The 21,136-nt window shown below is 34.8% G+C and overlaps 1 protein-coding gene across 1 annotated transcript; it reads left to right on the top strand.

Moving 5' to 3' along the window:
- The first annotated feature begins 1,005 nt into the window (after positions 1-1,005).
- Positions 1,006-20,771, top strand: XKR9 (XK related 9). The gene is made up of 3 exons (XM_065903446.1): positions 1,006-1,277; positions 13,881-14,083; positions 20,143-20,771. Exons 1-3 carry the CDS (start codon positions 1,006-1,008, stop codon positions 20,769-20,771), a joined length of 1,104 nt encoding a protein of 367 aa, XP_065759518.1.
- The last annotated feature ends 365 nt before the right edge of the window (positions 20,772-21,136 follow it).

The following is a 21,136-nucleotide window of genomic DNA, read 5'->3' as shown; positions in this document are numbered from 1 at the left end:
TTAAAAGATTGAAATTGTGTTTGCTTCCCACTCAACTCCTTTTCCCTCTCCATGTATAATAAAAAAGCATATACTGCAACGTGTTATATATATCCTTCTGGAACTTGCTTTTTTCATTTAATATATCTTGGAGACTTTCTGAAATCAGTTTATATGAAGCTACTTCATTCTTTTTAAAGGTTGCATGGTATATTCTTTAGTGTGAATGTACCATAATTTATTGAATTAGACTTCTCAATTGTCATTTGGGTTGTTTTCAGTTTTTGCTGTTTTAAAAAAGTTTCTTGCAAAGAGCATATACCTTTGTGCATGTTTGTAGATATTTCCCTAGGCTTGATTCTTAGATGTAATTGCTGTATCAAAGCACATTAAAAATTTTCACAACTGCTGGACCTTTGTTAAATATATTTTTAGTAGCTTTGTAATATTCCACTTTATGAATCTACAATTATTTAATTCTTTTTGTTGACACATTTAGGTTATTTCCAATTTTTTGCCTCTATATATAGTCCTTTAGTAAATATATTTGTGAGTAGGTTATGTTTTTTAAAAAGCAAATAGTCTGAGAGGAAGTTGTCAACTATTAAGTATATTTCTAACACTTTACTTTCCCAAAGCTATATATTGTAAGAAATGTATTTAGTGGTAATATATTACTTTTAGAAAAAGTAGTGCTTTGATAAAGTCATGGCCTAGGATTTTTAATGTTAGAACCAAGATTTTTGGAATTTTTTATGTTTTATTTTAGGTGTTATCATCTGTAATGAAGATCACTGTGAAACAAGATTGAATAAAGCCTAGTAACAACTGGACTAGAGGTTTAGAAAAGAAAGTTAAAATTAGTCACTTTAGTTTTAGTGTTCCAATTTCATAATGTTTATTTTTTTAAATATTTAGGGAGTGGAAATTAAAATTCAGTGCTACATCACAGAATGCACTAATATTTGTTTTTTTCTTTTTGTATGAGAGGAGGAGGTAAATAACCAAGAGATATAGTGATTCATAATGAAATATACTAAGTTGAATTTTATGATGTCAGTCCTTGGCATTATGATCTATGTAACTGATTTAATTGTGGACATCTGGGTGTCTGTCAGATTTTTTCATGAAAGACAGTATGTTTTTGGTGTTTTAACAGTAAGCTTTATGCTCTTTGGAACACTTGTGGTCCAGTGTTTTAGTTATTCTTGGTTCAAGGCTGATTTAAAGGAAGCAGGCCAAGAAAGTCATCATTGTTTTCTTCTACTTCATTGCTTGCAAGGAGGAGTTTTTACAAGGTGAGCATATACTTTTGATCTTTAATACTGTTATTCTCTGATTCAGACAGAAGCTACTTTCTGTATCTGGTTAGTGAAAGGTACAAAGTTTCTCTGTTTGCATGTAGGACAAAGGTTACTTGCTTCTCACTAGCAATGCTTGCATGAGTCATTGTACTGTCAGAATTTTCCAGGTTCATTAATAGAATGTTTTAATTTACCTAATAAAGTTGCTTTTTCTAATAGCACATTTTTATGAGAAAGAAAAGGACTCACTTCTATGTCTTGTGAATCTTTTCTCCTCTATATTTTAAAACTGATTATATAAATACAGCCTATCACTTGCAACTCTGACAGAGCACGCACTTTTTAAGTAACTTGTACTATTGATTTAATGAGATGAAATTTTTACTGCAATAGTGCAGTCGTCATGTGGTTAGCTAGGTACAGAATCACTCAGAACTAAAAACAAACTTAAAGAATCATGTTGTTTAAAACCTATTTTATGGTTAAAGAAAGTACAATCTAAATGAGCCCCGAGAATTCTATGATTATCCATATATCTAATTTCACATGACCTTTTCTTTCATTATCTTAGATTTAATTCTGTTCAAAACAATATATATATTAAAGGTAAGGAGTAGAATTAAAGACAAATATTAAGAGGATAATATACTATTTTGTTACAGTTAGGTTTTGAATTTGAGCTATTTTAATAGTCATCTTTCCTGAGAAAGATTTTAGTGGTAGCAGAATTCTAGGTAAATAGTTATTTTCTCTCTGTATGTTATATTCTCTCATCTTTTTGTTTCCATTGTCATTATTGAGTAGTTAGATGTCAGTCTTGCTGTTGTTCTTTAAAAGGGTTTTTCTTTTCCCTCTGGTTGCTCTTATGATTTTTCTCCTTATATTTGGGTTTCTACAGTTTATGATATATCCATATGAAGAATTTATTTTTATTTCTTTCACTTGGGATTTGCTTGCTGTCTTGATTCTGTGAATTATTAGCTTCCATGAGTTCTGCACAATTCTCAGCCATTATCTTTTCTAACATTTTCTTTACCGTATTTCTGTCTCTTTTCCTTCTGTACTCCAAACAAACTTAAGATAGATTTTCTTGCTATATCCAACATGATTGTTACTGTTAGATTGTTTATTTGAGATCTTTCTTGTTTGCTAAGATAAGTCTGTATTGCTATAAACTTCCCTCATAGAACAGCTTTTGCTGTGTCCCATAGATTTAGTGTCATTGTGTTTTCATATTCATTTGTCTTCAGGTGTTTTTTTATTTCCTCTTTGATTTTGTCAGTGACCCATTGATTGTCTAGTAGCATATTATTTTTGTTTTTTGTGCATTCTTGTAATTGATTTCTAGTCTTATGCCATTGTGATCAGAAAAGATGCTTGATATGATTTCAATAGTCTTAAATTCATTGAGACTTGTTTTGTGGCTTGTTATGTGATCTATCCTGGAGACTGTCCCATGTGCACTTGAAAAGAGTGTGTATCTTGCTGCTTTTGGATGGAATGGTCAATATATAATCTATTAAGTCCATCTGGTTCAGTGTCATTTAAGACCAGTGTTTTCTTACTGATTTTCTATCTGGATCTTACATCTCTCCCCTGATCTAAGTGGGGTGTTAAGGTCTCCTACTATGTCAGTTTCTCTCTTTATGTCTGTTAATATTTGTTTTATGCATTTAGGTGCTCCTATGTTGTGTTTTTATATATTTGCAATTGTTATATCTTCTTCTTTGATTGATCCTCTTATCATTATGTAAGTCCTTTTTTGTCTCTTGTTACAGTCTTTGTTTTAAAGTCTGTCTTGCCTGATATGAGTATTACTACCCCAGCTTTCTTGTGGTTTCCACTTGTAATACTTTTCCCCATACTTTGTCTTTCAGCCTATATGTCTTTAGCTCTGAAGTGAGTCTTGGTAGGTAGCATATACAGGTCTTGTTTTTGTGTCCATTCACCTACTCTGTGTCTTTTGACTGGAGCTTTCAGTCGATTTACATTAAAGTAATTATTGTTAGATATGTCTTATTGCGATTTTGTTAACTGTTTTGCAGTTCTTTGTTTTCTTTTTCTTTTGCACTCTTCCTTTGTGATTTGATGACTGTCTTTAGTGTTATGTTTGGGTTTCTTTCCCTTCTTTTGTGTATCTGTTATAGATATTTGTTTTATTATTACCATCTGAAAGTGTAGTTGCCCAGTCATGTCTGACTCTTCATGACCCCGTAGACTGTAGTCCACCAGGCTCCTCCATCCATGGTATTTTTCCAGGCAAGAGTACTGGAGTGGGTTGCCATTTCCTTCTCCAGGGGATCTTCCCGACCCAGGATCGAACCCCAGTCTCCTGCATTGCAGGCAGACGCTTTTACTGCTTGAGCCACCAGGGAAGTCAATAATCTGATTATCATACTGATATGTGATTATTTTAAATTGATGATGTTTTAAGTTCTAACAGTTTGTAACAACCATGCACTTTTGCTTCCCACCACCCATATTTACTGTTTTTGATTTCGTATTTTATATCTTTTTGTTTTGTGTGTTCCTTGGATACTTATTATGGATATAGGTGATTTTACTCCTTTTGTCTTTTAACCTTCCTGTTAGCTTTATGAGTGGATGATTTACTACCTCTACTGTATATTTGCCTTTACCAGTAAGATTCTTCCTTTCATAATTTTCATATTTCTAGTGATAGTCTCTTTTCCACTTAGAGAAGCTTTCTTAACATTTTTTATAAAGCTGGTCTACTGGTTCTAAACTCTTTTAGCTTTTGCTTGTCTGTAAAATTTTATATCTCTCCTTAAAATCTGAATGATATCGTTGCTGAGTAGAGTTTTCTTGCTTATAGGTTTTTTTTCTTTCATCACTTTGACTATATGGTGCCACTCCCTTCTGGTCTGCAGAATTTCTATGAAAAAGGCAGCTGATAGTTTTACGGGAATTCCCTTGTACATGCAATGGAGATTCTACATTCTTACTGATTTTTATGCTTAGTAATTAGAGATGTTGGAATAAGTAGATAGTCATTTGGAGAAAATAAATAAACTATAAGTGGACCTTCACACAAAGGTCATACTTAGCTTATGCTCTCGCATGGTATGTGATCTTGAAGAGAGTTTAGCCTGTTCTGTAATGAAGGTGAAATCTTTAGAAATACATTGGTAGAAACATAGAGATGGGTACAGTATTGGGAGAGTTTTAAAATGTTGCAGTTTATGTCTTCAGTTCCTCAGTCTTTTATATGACAGGTCATGGGTTCTAACTCCTCCTAATCAGAAGAATATCTGATAGCATAAACTGGAAGAGCTTTGTTTCCAGAGAGACACTAAGCATCACCCACCTGCAACACCCAACACCCAACCCAAACCACAAGGACAAGGAAACAGCTTTTCCCCCCTTTGCCATTTAAATGGATAGACCACAGATTGTAGAAATTGACTGGAATGGAAATAAGAGGAAGTAATACAGTATATGCAACATAAGAACAGTAAAAGTTTTGTTTCACTTTGGAGTTGGGATAATTTAAGGTTGCATATTATAGAGTATACAGCTAGGTAAAATACCAGACACCAGGATAAATTTCAAATGACTCTAATATTTAATATAAGAAATGTACTATTAGAAAACATAGGAAAATTCCTTTATAGGCTTGAAATGGAGAGCCTTTCTAACCATAACTCAAAATCCCCAAGCTATAATTTATAGATTTGACAATAAAAATTGCACGCAATAAATAAAAACAAAAATATCCCAACAAACAAAAGCAAAGCAAAAAGGAAAGCAGTTTTCATAGGGGAAAATATTTGTAATTTTTAATAGAAAAAGACCTAGTCTTTTAATATTTCATGAGCTTCTGAAGTCAAAGAGAAAAAGGTCATCCTCCCAGTTGAAAAATGGGAAAAAGAATGATATTTTAGAGAAGAGGAAATACAAATGGCTCTTAAGTTGTCTGAAGGATACTATACCACATTCATAATTTAAAAACTGCCAATTAAAACTTCACTGAGATACTTTACCTACCAGATTGGTGAAAATCCAAGTGATAATACACTCTCGTGGTAAGGTATGGGAAAACAGGTATTCTCATACTTTTTTGTTGGGAGTATGGATTGGTACAATCCATGTGAAGGACAGTTGAGCATATTTTAGGTGCACATACCTTTAGGTCAGAGTTCCTCTTCTGGGAATTTATCATACCTGCATACATGTAAAATGACATATGCATAGCTTTTCGGTTGTAGTATTGTTTATAACAGCAAAATACTGGAAGCAATTGAAATGTCTGTTGGTTAGAGTTTATAGTATATCTATGCTATGTCATACTACAATGACTATTACGAAGAATGATAAAGTACTTTATATACTGAAATGGCAAAATCTCCAGGATGTACTTTTAAGTGAAAAGACAGGGTGCAGACAACAGGTATGATATAATACAGTCTATTTTTAAAAGGTGGTGAAAAGGCATATTTACATGTGTTAGTATATGCATAAAGAAACTCTAGAAAGGGTATACATGAAACTAGTAACCATGAATTCTTATGGTCATGGGGGAGGGTGAAAACTGGCTAGTTAGGTCATAGAAGTGGGATAGAGTATTTTCAAAAAGTTAGTAACTTCTTTTTTGATTTTTTGATTTATGTGAATATTTTGCCTATTAGTTAAAAGAGAAGAAAAAGAAAAACTGAATTAGGTTTCCTATTACTGTTAAAGGCAGTGCCAAAGAATGCTCGAATTACTGCACAATTGCACTCATCTCACATGCTAGTAAAATAATGCTCAAAATTCTTCAAGCCAGGCTTCAGCAATACGTGAACTGTGAACTTCCAGATGTTCTAGCTGGTTTTAGAAAAGGCAGAGGAACCAGAGATCGAATTGCCAACATCCGCTGGATCATCGAAAAAGCAAGAGAGTTCCAGAAAAACATCTATTTCTGCTTTCTTGACTATGCCAAAGCGTTTGACTGTGTGGATCACAATAAACTGGAAAATTCTGAAAGAGATGGGAATACCAGACCATCTGACCTGTCTCTTGAGAAACCTGTATGCAGATCAGGAAGCAACAGTTAGAACTGGACATGGAACAACAGACTAGTTCCAAATGCGAAAAGGAGTACATCAAGGCTGTATATTGTCACCCTGCTTATTTAACTTATATGCAGAATGCATCATGAGAAATGGTGGGCTGTAAGAAGCACAAGCTGGAATCAAGATTGCCGGGAGAAATATCAATAACCTCAGATATGCAGATGACACCACCCTTATGGCAGAAAGGGGAGAGGGACTAAAAAGCCTCTTGATGAAAGTGAAAGAGAGTGAAGAACTTGGCTTAAAGCTCAACATTCAGAAAACTAAGATCATGGCATCCGGTTCCGTCACTTCATGGCAAATAGATGGGGAGACAGTGGAAACAGTGGCTGACTTTATTTTTTTGGGCTCCAAAATCACTGCAGATGGTGATGGCAGCCATGAAATTAAAGGACGCTTATTCCTTGGAAGGAAAGTTATGACCAACCTAGACAGCATATTAAAAAGCAGAGACATTACTTTGCCAACAAAGGTCTGTCTAGCCAAGGTTATGGTTTTTCCAGTGGTCATGTGTGGATGTGAGAGTTGGACAGTGAAGATAGCTGAGTGCTGAAGAATTGATGCTTTTGAACTGTGGTGTTGGAGAGGACTCTTGAGAGTCCCTTGGACTGCAAGAAGATCCAGCCAGTTCATCCTAAAGGAGATCAGTCCTGGGTGTTCATTGGAAGGACTGATGCTGAAGCTGAAACTCCAATACTTTGGCCACCTGATATGAAGAGCTAACTCATTGGAAAAGACCCTAATGCTGGGAGGGATTGGGGGCAGGAGGAGAAGGGGACAAGAGAGGATGAGATGGCTGGATGGCATCACTGAGTCGATGGACATGGGTTTGGGTAGACTCTGGGAGTTGGTAATGGACATGGAGGCCTGGGATGCTGCGATTCATGGGATCGCAAAGAGTCGGACACGACTGAATGACTGAACTCATTCATTACTGTTAAACAGATACTTGATAAATAAACATTTTCCTCTTTTTGTCTGTCTTTTTCTTTGTGTTTTCTTGGTGCTGGAAGTGACCCAATACAGACATGAATAGTGAGAAATAAGCAAAAATTAAAGCAGTTCTTAAAAGTGGCCAAATTATCCAAGGATTTGTCTAAACTAAGTATGCAAAAACATGAAATATACTAAAATACAGATTCATTTCCCTACAGAATAGATAAATTGAGTTTGTGTTGGTAGATGAAAGACAAGGAATGTCAACATGAATTATTTATTTGGTATAAGTGTCTTGCTACTAAGTGTGTTCTTATTGCTTAGTGGTCTGTGGGGTAGAACGATTTTTTTTCCAGAATATAAATTATATGACACTTTTGTATTTCTATTTTTTGTATGACTTGTGATAATACTTTTTTCTTTGTCAAAGGAAACTTTTTCCTTTGATGGATATATGAAAGGAATTTGTTTTATTTGCAATATGGAAGTTATTATTGCTCTTTTTAAATAGCTGGTAAAAAAGTTCAAATTTTGTGAAACAGAGTTCAGTGGGAGAAGAGTTTCAATTCCTCCACAGGTCCCTAGGCCCTTCTTTAAGGAATTTCTTAAAGTGTCAAAGTGAAAGTCGCTGAGTCATGTCCGACTCTGCGATCCCATAAACTATAGAGATCATGGAATTCTCCAGGCCAGAATACTGGAATGGGTAGCCTTTCCCTTCTCCAGGGGATCTTCCCAACCCAGGGATCAAACCCAGGTCTCCCACATCGCAGGCAGATTCTTTACCAGCTGAGCCACAAGGGAAGCACAAGAATGCTTGAGTGGGCAGCCCATCTCTTTTCTAGCAGATCTTCCTGACCCAGGAATCAAATCAGGGTCTCCTGCATTGCAGGCGGATTCTTTAGCAACTGAGCTATCAGGGAAGCCCGAAGTTTCTTAAATGGGCATTAAATAGTTGAGCATTTTTTCCTTACCCATTCTTCTATTTAAAACTCTTTAGATAGAGGTCATCTGGTAATGTTCAAGTTCCTAGGGTGCAATATATATGAAACTTGAGAGTCTGGGCCCTTCAATCCCTAAATATTTGGGGATTTTCCTAGATATGTTATTGTTGTTGATTTCTCATTCAATTTTATTTTGATCAGAAAACATAATTTGTGTGATTACAGTCTTCTTTAATTAACTGACTTATTTCATTTCCCAGCACATAGTCTAACTTGGTGAATATTCCATGGGCATTTGAAAAGAACTTGTAACTCGCCTTTGTTGAGTGTCCAACTCTTTGAGATCCCATGGGCTGTAGCCCACCAGGCTCCTCTGTCCATGGGATTTCCCTGGCAAGAATACTGGAGCAGTTTGCCATTTCCTTCTCCAGGGGATCTTCCTGACCAAGAACTTGAACATTTCTTCACTGCATGCAGATTCTTGACCACTGTGAGCCACCTGGAAAGCCCCTGGTTGAGCATAGTGGTCTGTAAATATAAATTAGGGCAGTATGTTGATAATGTCATTAAAGTTGTTTATATTCTCACTGATTTTTTTTCTTTTCGCCTACCTTTTCTTTCATTTACTGAGAGATGAGTGTTAAAATGCTCTAAGATTGTGGATTTATCTTTTTCTCCTTGTACTTTTGACAGTTTTTGCTTCATGTGTCTTAAAACTCTGTTATTAGGTACATTCAGATGTGTTCTGGAAAAATTGATTCATTATGACATGATCCTCTATCTCTGTGAATGCTCTTTGATTTGAAATCTATTTTGTCTGGCATACTAATATAGCCATACTAACTATTTTTTTGTGATTGCCCTTCAAACTGTCTGTATCTTTATGTATAAAGAGTGAAAGTGAAGTTGCTCAGTCGTGTTCGACTCTGCCACCCGCTGGAGCCTACCAGGCTCCTCAGTCTATGGAATTTTCCAGGCGAGAATACTGGAGTGGGTTGCCATTTCCTTCTCCAGGGGATCTTCCCAACCAAGGGATCCAACCTGGGTCTCTCGCATTGCAGGCAGATGCTTTTTTACCATCTGAGCCACCAGGGAAGCTCAAGATGTATAAAGAGAGTCTCTTCCAAATCACAGAGAGTTGAATCTTAATTTTTTTCCCCCAGCTTGACAGTCTTTTATTAATTGAAGTATTTAATCTATTTCCATTTCATATATTATTGCAATTATTGATATAGTTGTTTTCTTGGCCTACATATTATATTCTTTTCATGTTTTCTGTTTGTGTTCATTGAGCTTTATGTTGTTTTTAATCAACTTTGGAAAATATTTTTGGCCAGTATGTTGTCAAGTTTTATTTTTTCCTGTCCCATTTTCTTTGTTTCTTTTGTGACTTCAATTACACCTGCGTTATGAGGTTCTGTTAGTTTTTTCCTAATTTTTTCTGTGTTTGTTTGCTAGTTGCAATATCTGGGTCATCTGTGGGTATGTTTCTGCTAACTGATATGTTTCTATTACCTGGTTTTCCCCTTTAGCATAAGTTACATTTACTCTTAATTTGCATTAAGAGTGAATTTTTTTTACTCAAGTAAAAATTTTACTCAAGTAATTTTTTTTATTGTGTAATGGGCATTGTGATTGATACCTTGTAGTGACTGTAATTTCTGTTATCTTCCATTGAAGAGAAAGCAAATAGCTAAATTATTGGCAAATTACCTTGATGTATTACAGAGACTTGGTTTAAGCTTTATTAGGGAAGGTCTGTTTTGCTTTTGTCCTTAGTCCTAGGGAAAGTCTCACAACTCAAAATATCGTCTCTATTTCTAAAACATGGCCTTTTGGGGTTTCAATGGGATGCCTGAAGTATTTACCAAGCTCCTTGAATTTGGTGGATTGCAAACTCCATTCTCTTCCTTAAGATAGATAGCTGCTGAAATCTCTGCCTAGTCCCATTTAGCCATTGTTCCTCAGTTCCTTAGAGTGTCACCCTACATATATATAGTAAGGGTTTGACTGAGGATTTAAGGAGAGTATGTGCAGATTTGGGGTTTCTTTTACTCTGTGGCTCCCTCTTTTCTGAGGTCCCTCTTAATTTCTAACCACTCTGGCAGATTCAACCTCAGTCCTCTGACACTTTGAGCCAATAATAATTTGACTTTCTGCTTGAACTGTGTCTGCTTTGTACTGTTTGGACTGTGGGATGCTTTTAGAGGAAAAGTCACATGTGCTTCTCCGGTAGTATCGTTCCCTTCTCTCAAGGGTTAAGTGACCTCATGCTTCTTCCTACTTTTGGTTGCTCTTTAGTGCCTTGTTATCTTTAATATTTTGTCTATAATTTATCATTGTCATCAGTAGGAGGGTGAGCTTGATGCAAAGGAATCCATCGTTACTAGAAGCTGTTGCCTCTTTATCTCAAATAAAATAATACATTGTGATAAAATATGCTAAGAAAGCTCTTTCTGTTTATTTTTCTTTGGCCTCTTCATCATTTATCCCATAAAACTGAAACAATATCCTGTTGATTAAAAAAATTATATTCATACTCCCCTTTGCATGAAATTATCCTTAGATAAGCAGAACTTTGTATACATTTGCCACTAAGTGCTACAGGTTTGGAAAATATTCCTCCCTAAAGTCCCTGGAAATATTAATGTGCATATCTGTGAACAGCCCCATCTGTTTTTTTTTTGTTTAACAGTCATTGACATAGCACTTAACATGTGCCAGATACTGGTCTAATCATTTTAGACCAGTATTAGTTCCTTTAATCCTTATATCAACCCAATGAGGTAGGTATGATGATTACTCCCTTTTTCAAATGAGGAACCTGAAACATCACTAAGAAGTATTGGAGCAAGGATTTGAATCCAAGCATCCTGAGTTTTTTAGAGTCATTACTCTTAATCACTGTACTCTGCTAGCTCTCCCACTCTGTGCTACCCATATTAATTTGCTCTGAGCATGTACCAATAATGCTTGTGTGTTTTTCAAGTTTTTCAGTTAGTGGTATCTATCCTCTTGCTTTAAAAGGATAGATATCTTTAAAAACAGGAACCACATACTGTATTGCTTATTAGTCTTACATAATATACATATGGGAACTCCTTACTGTGCCGTGTCCGACTCTTTGTGACCCCATGGACTACAGCCTACCAGGCTCCTCTGTCCATGGGATTTTCCAGGCAAGAGTACTGGAGTGGGTTGCCAGGGGATCTTCCCGACCCAGGGGCCTGAACCCGGGTCTCCAGCATTGCAGATAGACGCTTTACCGTCTGAGCCACCAGGAAGCTCCCCTTATTGTGCCAGATACCCAGAAAAAACTCAAACACAAATTATGACTCTTGCCTGTAAATCCTGGACAGTGTTAATCATTTTTTCCTGTGCTTTTACAATGTATCAATAGTATTTATATTTTTGTTGAGTGGTTATTTCTTCTGCCTCATTTTGCAGTTAGCAGTTTATAGGCTTGAACTTCCTACTAGGCTGTAAGGTCATTGAAGGTGGAGGTCATGTCTTCATCATTTTTGTAGACCCTCTGCCCTGGCGTCTAGTCCACATGGAGTATAATGGACTATGTTATCCTAAAACTATTATGGTAAAAATATACTTCTATTTGCTAGGTGAAGAATCTTTGCATATTCATATATGTATACATCATGTTTACAATCAGAATATCTTATGTCTTTCAACTTTTCAAAGCCTTTTCATATCTACTGTCTCTTTATGGAAAAATTGTCATGAGTTTTTCATTTGTTCATTCCTTCAGTAAATATTTTCTGAGAGCCTCCTATGTCCCAAGACTGTTCTAGTTGCTTAGGATATGGCAATGAACAAAACAAAGTCCCTGCTTTCATGCAGATCTCATTCTTGTGAGAAGGTACAAATAAAAATATATAATGTGTCAAGTGGTAATAAAGAAAAATAATAGGATAAAGAGAATATGATGGTGTGATCTGGAAAGATATCAGTAAGGATGTGGCATTTGAATAGAGACCTGAATGAAGTTAAGGAGAAAGCATGTAAAATCTCTGGGGTTTAGAAGAGTTCCAGGAAGAGGCATTAGCAAAGACCAAGGCCTTTAAGTTGGAAAAAAACAGCACGAATAGTACCCTGGAAGTGTGGGAGACTTGAAAGGGAAAGGCAGTGTTATAGTGTGTGTGGGAGTCAGATTACAGGGGGCCTTGTAAGATGGGGTAAAAACTTTGTGTTTTATTCTAAGTATGATGGAAAGCATTAGAATATTTTGACTGGAGGGATAGCAGCTAAATTATGGTTAACAGGTTCAACCTAGATGCTGTATAGAGAGCAAGAGTAGAATCAGAGATACCAGTTATGAGGCTATTGAAGTAATTCAGGCCAGAGACATTGGCTGCTTAAACTAGGATGGAGGCAGTGGAAGTGATAAGATGTGTTTAGATTTGGAAATATTTGGAGTTTGAACTAAGAACCAAGAGAACCCACTGGGGAATTTTTATAGGGTGTTAGAAAAAGAAAGAAATTGGAAATTATTACCACATTTGTTTTGAGCAACATGATGAATATTAGTGCCTTTTACTGAAATGGGAAACATTGACAGAGCAGGTTGAAGCAGGATATATATCACTATTGTAACTTTATATATGAGGAAATTGAGGTATAAATAAAGAATTTTGGTAAACTTTGAGCTAGAATCCTAATTGTCTTATTGCTAGCCTTGGATATTTTAAAAATAATTGTTTCAATTATTTTTGTCATTAATTTTACTTGAATGATGATAACGCATGTTCATTTAAAAATTCCTTGTAAAGAAGAGCCTCAGCAAGGATGTTTTAGGAGTCTTTGAAATTTTATATATTTTTCAGGATGCTGATGGTCACAGAGACTAATACTTTGTAGATTATGGAGTACAGATGACCCTTGAATAACATGGGTTTGAACTGTGTGGGTTCACTTATATGCAGATCTTTTCAGTAATAAATAATACAGTACTACCCAGTCTGAGATTGGTTGAATCCATGGATGTGGAACTGAGGACACAGGGCCAACTACCAACTAGCGATTATGCATGAATTTTTCAACTGCACAGAGGGTTGGTGTCCCTAGCCCCCATGTTGTTCAAGGGTCAAGTAATTATTTGCTAGATTAAATTGAAAGAATATTCAGTCTTATCTTCAACCTTGACATATTCATAAGGGCATGTATTAATATCTGTCTTATAATTAAGATAAATTGTGTGAAGTGGACGTTGCAGTTTATCTTTCAGAAAGTAGTGGTTAGGACTAGGAATTATAAGATAAAGGTTTGGACTCTAGGTCTGCTCCTAACACTTTGTGTATCTTTCAGCATATCATTCTAGTTCTCAGTCTTTCTTTTCCTGACTGTTAATTGGAAATAATACCGACTCATTTCTCATAATTATTTTGAAGATGAAATAAGATCATGTATGCTTAATAGTGCTAGCATGCACTGACACGTCAAACATCCAATAAAAATTGTGGAGTCTCGAATCTCAATACAACTACTGTGAAATGTTTACAAAATTGTAGCAGATAAAAGTTTGTGGGAAAATTCTATTCTTAAACACAATTGCTTTTTTTCAAAATTATTATGTATATGAACACATATGAAGAATCTATTACTGAAGATAAATGTTCATGTTTACTTTACAGGTATTGGTTTGCCTTGAAACAAGGTTATCAAGTGGCTTTCAAGTATGGCAGCAAAACTGAAAACTTCGTGGAAAAACAGATTAATGATAGGGTGACAGATTTGAGCATGCTCAGGCTGTTTGAGACCTACCTGGAAGGTTGCCCACAACTTGCTCTTCAGCTCTACATCTTTCTGGAACACGGTCAAGCAAATTTCACTCAGTGTAGGTCTGTCTTAATTCCTTGTGTTAGATGGATGCCGCTGATATCTTACGTCAACTGTGTAACTCTTTGGCAGGTTTTATGTTTATTTTTATCATTTTTTAAAGAGTAATTTGTTATTTTTGAAAAGAAGTACATAGTTCAAATATCAAAAAGTATTTAAACGTGTACTCTCTCTCCCCCCTTCTTCCTATTCCTTCTCTTTGCCTACAAATGAAACTATTGTCAGCTTTTTAATGATTCTTTCAGAAAAAAATTTTTTCAGAGCCTTTATTTATTCTTTTTCTTTTATAGAAATGGTAACATGAAAACTATCTTTGTGTTTTTTTTTTTTTTACTTAATGTATGTCTTGGAGATCTAAACATACTGGTACAGAAAGAGTGCCCACATTTTATTTTTATTATCTGCGTAGTTTTATAAATTATAGATGTATCCTGAATTATCTAACAAGCTTCTTTATGTTAATTTAGGTTGTTTCTAATATTTTACTGTTGGAAAAAAATTCTGCTGTGAATAATCTTATGCACGTATCCTTTTGCATGTGTGAAGTTTATCCATAGGGTAAATTCCTAGAATTAGAATCATTGTGTAAATGTGCCCCTACTACAAAACTAATGTTTGCTTTGCAAATTGGTCAATATGTTGCTCTTTTATAGCAGATTTTCTCATGGTTAAATGCACATTTTAAAAGGACAGTTCGGTATTTCTATTAAAAAATATTTTAATAGGTATTTATTTTGAGATGTTAAAAACTACTTATTTGATAAAAATAGTTGCTCTTTTCATTAGTGATGAGAGTTCCATGTGGTCTTGGATTCACCTCAGAGTTGTAGCAGATTGTCCTCTCCCTTGGAGTTCTCTCTATGCTAGATTTTCTTGTTAAATGAGTTAATTCCCCTAAACAGTCTTCTCTGTTCCCAGTTTCCCATAAACCTCTAGATGTAGTCCTTTCTAATATTTTCATATTTGTTAGTATAACACTGAAATGAGCCTACAGCATATGAGATCTCTTTTTCCTTGTGATGCCCAGAATAGTTGTATATTATATAGTCCCTGAAGCTAAAGATCAACATTTAGAGCTTATAACCTGTGCTTTGGTAGATCTGCTGATGTTAACTGTGGCTGCTTCTGTGTGCTGGGATCATGAATGATTTTACTTATTTCATCTTCTTTATATTTTTCTGAATTTCAAAATTTTTATAGTAACCATGTTTTGTAAATCAGGAAAAATAATTCAAAGTGTAAAAAAAAAAATCAGTTTGTGTATAGAATGACTTCAGAAAACTGAACATATTCTTTTATCTTTGTTCCTCCCTGAAATCATGCTAAAGAGGAAAGTAAAGGAGTGAAAACAATAAAACTCATAAGGATGAAGAGAATGCAGAGTAGAACAGCAGACTAGAAATATCAGTAAATATTTAGAAGATGGAAAGCAGATGGAAAACTTGGGTTATTCAAATCAGTTCCACCACCACCAAAAGGCTAAATTATTTGAATCAATTCTCCTCCTGAAATTATCTGAAACAATTGGGTATATAGTTTCAAAATTCTTCATAAAAGCTTAAAATAGTCCGATGTAACAGGCCAAAATATGCATGAAAGTGGGAGTGGAGCAGGGTTGAGTAGGACTGTGAAGGCATTTATACCCTGAGGAGTTTTACAGAAACTTATACACAGCAGATTCAGTTTTGATAGCTTCCCAGAGTCTGGAGGACTGGAGACAAAACTCAGGGTCCTCACAAGGGAGGGATATCTAGTAGAAAATCCTACTTTTAAAGCTGACATGCCAGAAGGCACCCTCCCCCTCCTCAGGATAAAAGTAAAGCTACCTACCTCTAAATGAAAATTGACTGCATAAACAAAAATAATACTATGTGGCTAAGGAAAAGAATGAAAATCCAAGACAGAAATAAATACAAGACAGGTGGAAGATGAATGGAGTTAAACTGTCTTAAATGCCTTGTACAGTTCAGGAGAAAGTTAAAACAGAAATGAATCTGGTCTTTTTAAGGTGTAAAATTAAACAATTAGACCCTATGTTTTTTTTTTAAAGAATATATTATTAGGAAGACAAAATTAGATATTATGTTGGTCTGCTTGGGCTGCCGTAACAATACCACAGACTGGGCAGCTTAACCAACAGAAATACATTTTCTCATAGTTCTGGAGACTGGAAATATGAGATCAAGGGGCCCAGTTGGGTTGGTTTCTGGTGAGGACTCTTTGGGTTGCAGATGGCCACCTTTTTGCTGTGTCCTCACATGTCTTTCCTCTATGTATGGAGAAAAAGTGAGATCTCTGGTATCTCCTTGTCTTCTTACAAGGATACCAGTCCTGTTAGATTCAGGCTCCACCTTTATGATCTTGCTGAACCTTAATTATCTCTCTAAAGGGCCTATCTCAGTGTAGTCACTTTAGGGGTTAGGGCTTTAACATATGAATTTTGGAAAAATATAATTCAGGCCATAAAAGGTATGAAAATAACCTTTTTTTAAAATATAAAAAATAAGTAATAGCAAATTACGGGGATAAGAAATCTGACCAATACCACAAATTTCACAAGAGAAAGAAAAGTGGTATCTTTTTCTTATTTTAATGCTCTTTAATACAAATTTTTAGTATCTGACTGGCTTTTGATTTGATAATGATTTTATACTTTTTGTAGAAAAGAAAAATTCAATCTTTTTTGTAGCATAGTTAAGAGAAATTTTATCTTTTAATTTAGAAAAGTTTCTTTCAACTTCACAAATTATTGATAATGTTATATGTATATTTTTGGATTATTGTCACATTTGAAACAAACTACCAATTTATTCAATAATGTGGTTTAAGATCAGGGTATATCAAGATTTTTTTTTGATGAAGTAACTGATTTTAAATACTGTTTGAATTGAAAACACCAATTTATTGTTGATGTCTAATTTAGTAAATAGTGGGAGTCTTGTTTTTTTTCACTGATGTCAATAATGTCGAATCAGAGGAAGTTAAAAAGAATCTGTATAGATGTAATTGGGCAGAGTCATTCCATACTGAGAGAAATGCATAAACAAAGGCATGGTTTCGCAAAGACAAGGAAATTCAGTTTGGATAAAGTGTAATGTACAGATTAGATTAGAAAAATGGGCAGAAAATGTATATTGGAAACAGGTAGGTAAGCAGGAAATGGAAAATAATATCAAACAAATAGTGTCAGGTGGACAAGGATAAATCATCATGCCTTAATGTTAAGGAATCAAAGACCTGTTCATGGCAGGATAGTGAAGCGTTCCCTGGTGGCTCAGAGGTTAAAGCGTCTGCCTGCAATGCGGGAGATCTGGGTTCGATCCCTGGGTCGGGAAGATCCCCTGGAGGAGGAAATGGCAACCCACTCCAGTATTCTTGCCTGGAGAATCCCATGGACAGAGGAGCCTGGTGGGCTATAGTCCGTGGGGTTGCAAAGAGTCGGACACAACTGAGCGAATTCACTTCACTTCTTCAAGATAAGGCAAACTGCTTGAAAATCCTAGATCTGTTACTTACTCATCATAATTATCCAAGCAAATCTTATAAACAAATCTTCCTAAACCTAAACTCTTCTCAATTCAATTCCTCTTTAGCTAGAGCCCCAAAATGATGACAGTTGCTTCAGTACACTTAGGGAAAAATGTGGAAGAGGGAAAGTAAGAGTAGAAACAGGGAATTTAAGCAATTACAATTAAAACATCTTATTTTTCCAAATTTTATAAAAGTATATGACAAAGTGAACACATTGCCAGGGCTTTGCCAGGTTTGGAAGGAGTCTGGGCAGGAATGGGTCCCTGAAATTTAAGCTTCACTACCTCCATGATAAATCTTCCTGTGAGGTAGAAATTTTGATTAAACTTTAATCTGTTTAGTATACATGTTGTAATTTTTTGGGAAGCCTTCAAAGAATAAAAGCAGCATATCTCTGAAGGATGTGTGTTACTAGATTGAAAAGTTGATAAAATGGTCCACACCAAGCCCATCATTATAACATTTCAGAGACTTAAAGATTTTAGAAGATTTGAAAGAAAGTAAAGATTATTTAAGTATAGAGAAAGTGAATAACTTTGACATTCTTAAGTGTAACACTTGAGATTAGAATTTAAAAGATAAATGACTTCAAAGTTTCCTTGGAAAAAATTTTTAAACTTTGAATTCTATTTCTGTTGAAACTGTATATCAAATATGGAGGGTAGAATAAAGACATTTAGAGACATTCATGCTTAAAAGTTCAGCTTAGGTGCAGCTTTTCTCAGAAATGTCTGGAGAATGTTTGATCCAACCATGAGAATGAAGCAAGAAAGAAATAATGGGTAACAAAATCAACAGTGATGAAAGGTAAAGGCAAGTTCTGGGAAGACAGAAAGCAAACCTTGACAACAGCTACCTTTGACCAGAAAGGTCATATTATTATTTTTAAAAAAGCTAATAGATGTATCTGGGGAGTTTAATTAATTTGAAGAGTTTGCTAAAAAATATTTATGAGTCATGAAATAATAATAAGCAAAGTAAGGAACAATGAAATGTTTTAAAAATATTGCATTGTATACTTGAAAGTTGTCATGTTGACCCACCAAAAATGTCATGGGGGCATGAGGTATTAATTAACCTCATTGTGGTCATCATTTTGTATATACATGTATATCAAATCATCACACTGTAAATTTGCATATATATTGATAATATCTCAGTAAAGCTGAGGGATTTTTTTAAAATTAATAAAATGCTTCAACAAAAAAAGTTTTTAAAAGGAAAAGAAATATAAGCAGAAGGTAGTAATTTGGCCGAGCAGCTTTTAAATCAATAAGCAGTGTCTAAAGTAGATAAATTAAAAAAAATAGCACAGTATGTGTTTTATTTAGAAATAGGGCAATAATGTCAGAAAAGCTAAAAGTAGATAGTGGTTTTTTCTGAGGGTCCCTACTGAGATGTGAGAAGGGGCAGAGCAAGCTACTGCTTTTTTTCTTATAAATTCTATGGCATTTATTGATGTTTAAAAATGAAGTTTATGTACTGGATTTGGTAGAAATTAAAACCAGTTATAAAAAAGACACCACTGAAGGGCAGTTTAGGGGAAATGATGTTTTAATTCATATTTTTGAATTAAAGAAGAAAGAAAAGTCCAACTAATTAGTGGAGTCCACAGAATGCTATATGCTAAAACCAGGAGAGTGGACAAAGTCATTTATAATCCTCTTCAATAGATAGATCTGTCTTAAATCTGCCTTTCTTTCTTAATATATTGACCTTCAATGAGCTTAAATGGGAATGATGAGCATTTTGTATTCTACTCTAAATTACTTCCTTCTAATTCCCTACTATCTTTGCTTTCAGTTTTAGGTCCCCAACTTTGACGGTGGAATAATGACATGTCTTTCCAAAGTAGTAATTAACTTGCTTTTCTGTTATTCGATGGGATAAAAAATAGGCTAAACATGTAAAACCTATAGTAATTTATAAGTTTTAGATCATATTTGTTCATTTGATCTATCATCTTAAAGACATGGGAAACTGAGCTGTTAATAGCTCATACTTAGGTTAAAATTTCTATTTAACTTCCTTCCGTGTCTTTCTGCTGTTTTCTTTCTTGGATGCCATTTCTCAGTGAATTAGGTTTATGCCCAAGGCCAAAGTCAAAAAGATTGGAAAAGCTAGGACTATAACTAGTCTCTTAGAAAACTTCCATAGTATGCAGTTTGCATTTTACCAGGTGCTCAAGAAGATTTGTCCAGTGAATTTATTCACATTCTGGTTAAGTATAGTGGTTAAGTATACCAACTTTGGAATCGGGCAGATTTCAATTCCGATCTCACCTCTCTGCAACTTGCTGGCTGTGTGATTTGGGTCAAGTAATACATATATTCTCTAAGCCTCAATTCCCTCATATGTAGTACAGAAATATTAATATCTATTTCAAATGATTAAATGAGATGAGTATATAAAGTGCCTGTCTTGTGTTTGTGGCTGTGTATATACAGATAAAACATGTATGGTGTATAATAATATTGCTATTATTATTTATATAACTACATCCTTAAAAATTTTTTTGTTTTGTAGATGCAGCCATCGTGGTCTCTTGCTGTGCTGTTTCTTGGTCGACTGTTGATTATCAAGTAGCTTTAAGAAAATCCTTACCTGATAAAAACCTCTTTAATGGACCCTGTCCCAAGCTTGTATATCTCTTTTACAAGTTGTTTACATTATTATCTTGGATGTTGAGTGTTGTGCTTCTTTTATTCTTAAATGTTAAGATTGCTTTCCTTCTGTTGTCATTTCTTTGGCTTTTAGGTATATTTTGGGCATTTAAAGAACAAACTGCTTTTTGTGTTTCCACAAGTATGGAAATCCTATACAGGATTGTTGTTGGATTCATTCTTATTTTTACATTTTTTAATATTAAGGGACAAAATACCAAATGCCCAATGTCTTGTTATTATATTGTAAGGGTATTGGTTACATTGGGGATATTGATTGTGTTCTGGTTTGACCCACTCTATATTTTTAATGCGGACTATTTTATACCTGTCAGCATTACTATAGTTCTTTCTCTTCTCCTTGGAATTATTTTTCTTCTTGTTTATTATGGGACTTTGCACCCAAACACAAGTGAAGAGACTAAACTGGATGAAGTTGATGGAAAACCAGCTCAAAGAGATTGTAGAATGAAGTATTTCCTCATGGAATAAGCTATTCACTTAAGAGTTATGTTTCCTTATTTTTTATTTCATTGGTTAGTAAAGAAAAGGTTTGTGTATGTGTGTGTTTCTTATTTTTGCCTATCTTAATTTGATACCAGTTCTAGTACATTAATTATGAATGTTAGAGAGTATAATATTATTTTTATTATTTAATTTCTCTATTGCCTTGTAAAGTTGCCATCTTGAGCCTGAACTGAAAGAAAGGGTCTAATTCTCATAATTAGAAGGTAGAATTGAATTGCCTCCAACTTCTCCCTCATTGTTTCTGAGCTAAAACTGGTGTTTGTCATCTTTCCTCTATTTTCTTGATCCAGTTTTATGTAATGAGAAGAGGAAAAGGAAAAGGAGGGAAG

This window comes from Muntiacus reevesi, chromosome 12 (assembly GCF_963930625.1).
Source record: "Muntiacus reevesi chromosome 12, mMunRee1.1, whole genome shotgun sequence".
Classification (NCBI taxonomy): Eukaryota; Metazoa; Chordata; class Mammalia; order Artiodactyla; family Cervidae; genus Muntiacus; species Muntiacus reevesi.
The sequence above is the reverse complement of the archived record's forward strand: the minus strand, read 5'-3'. Positions and strand labels throughout refer to the sequence as shown.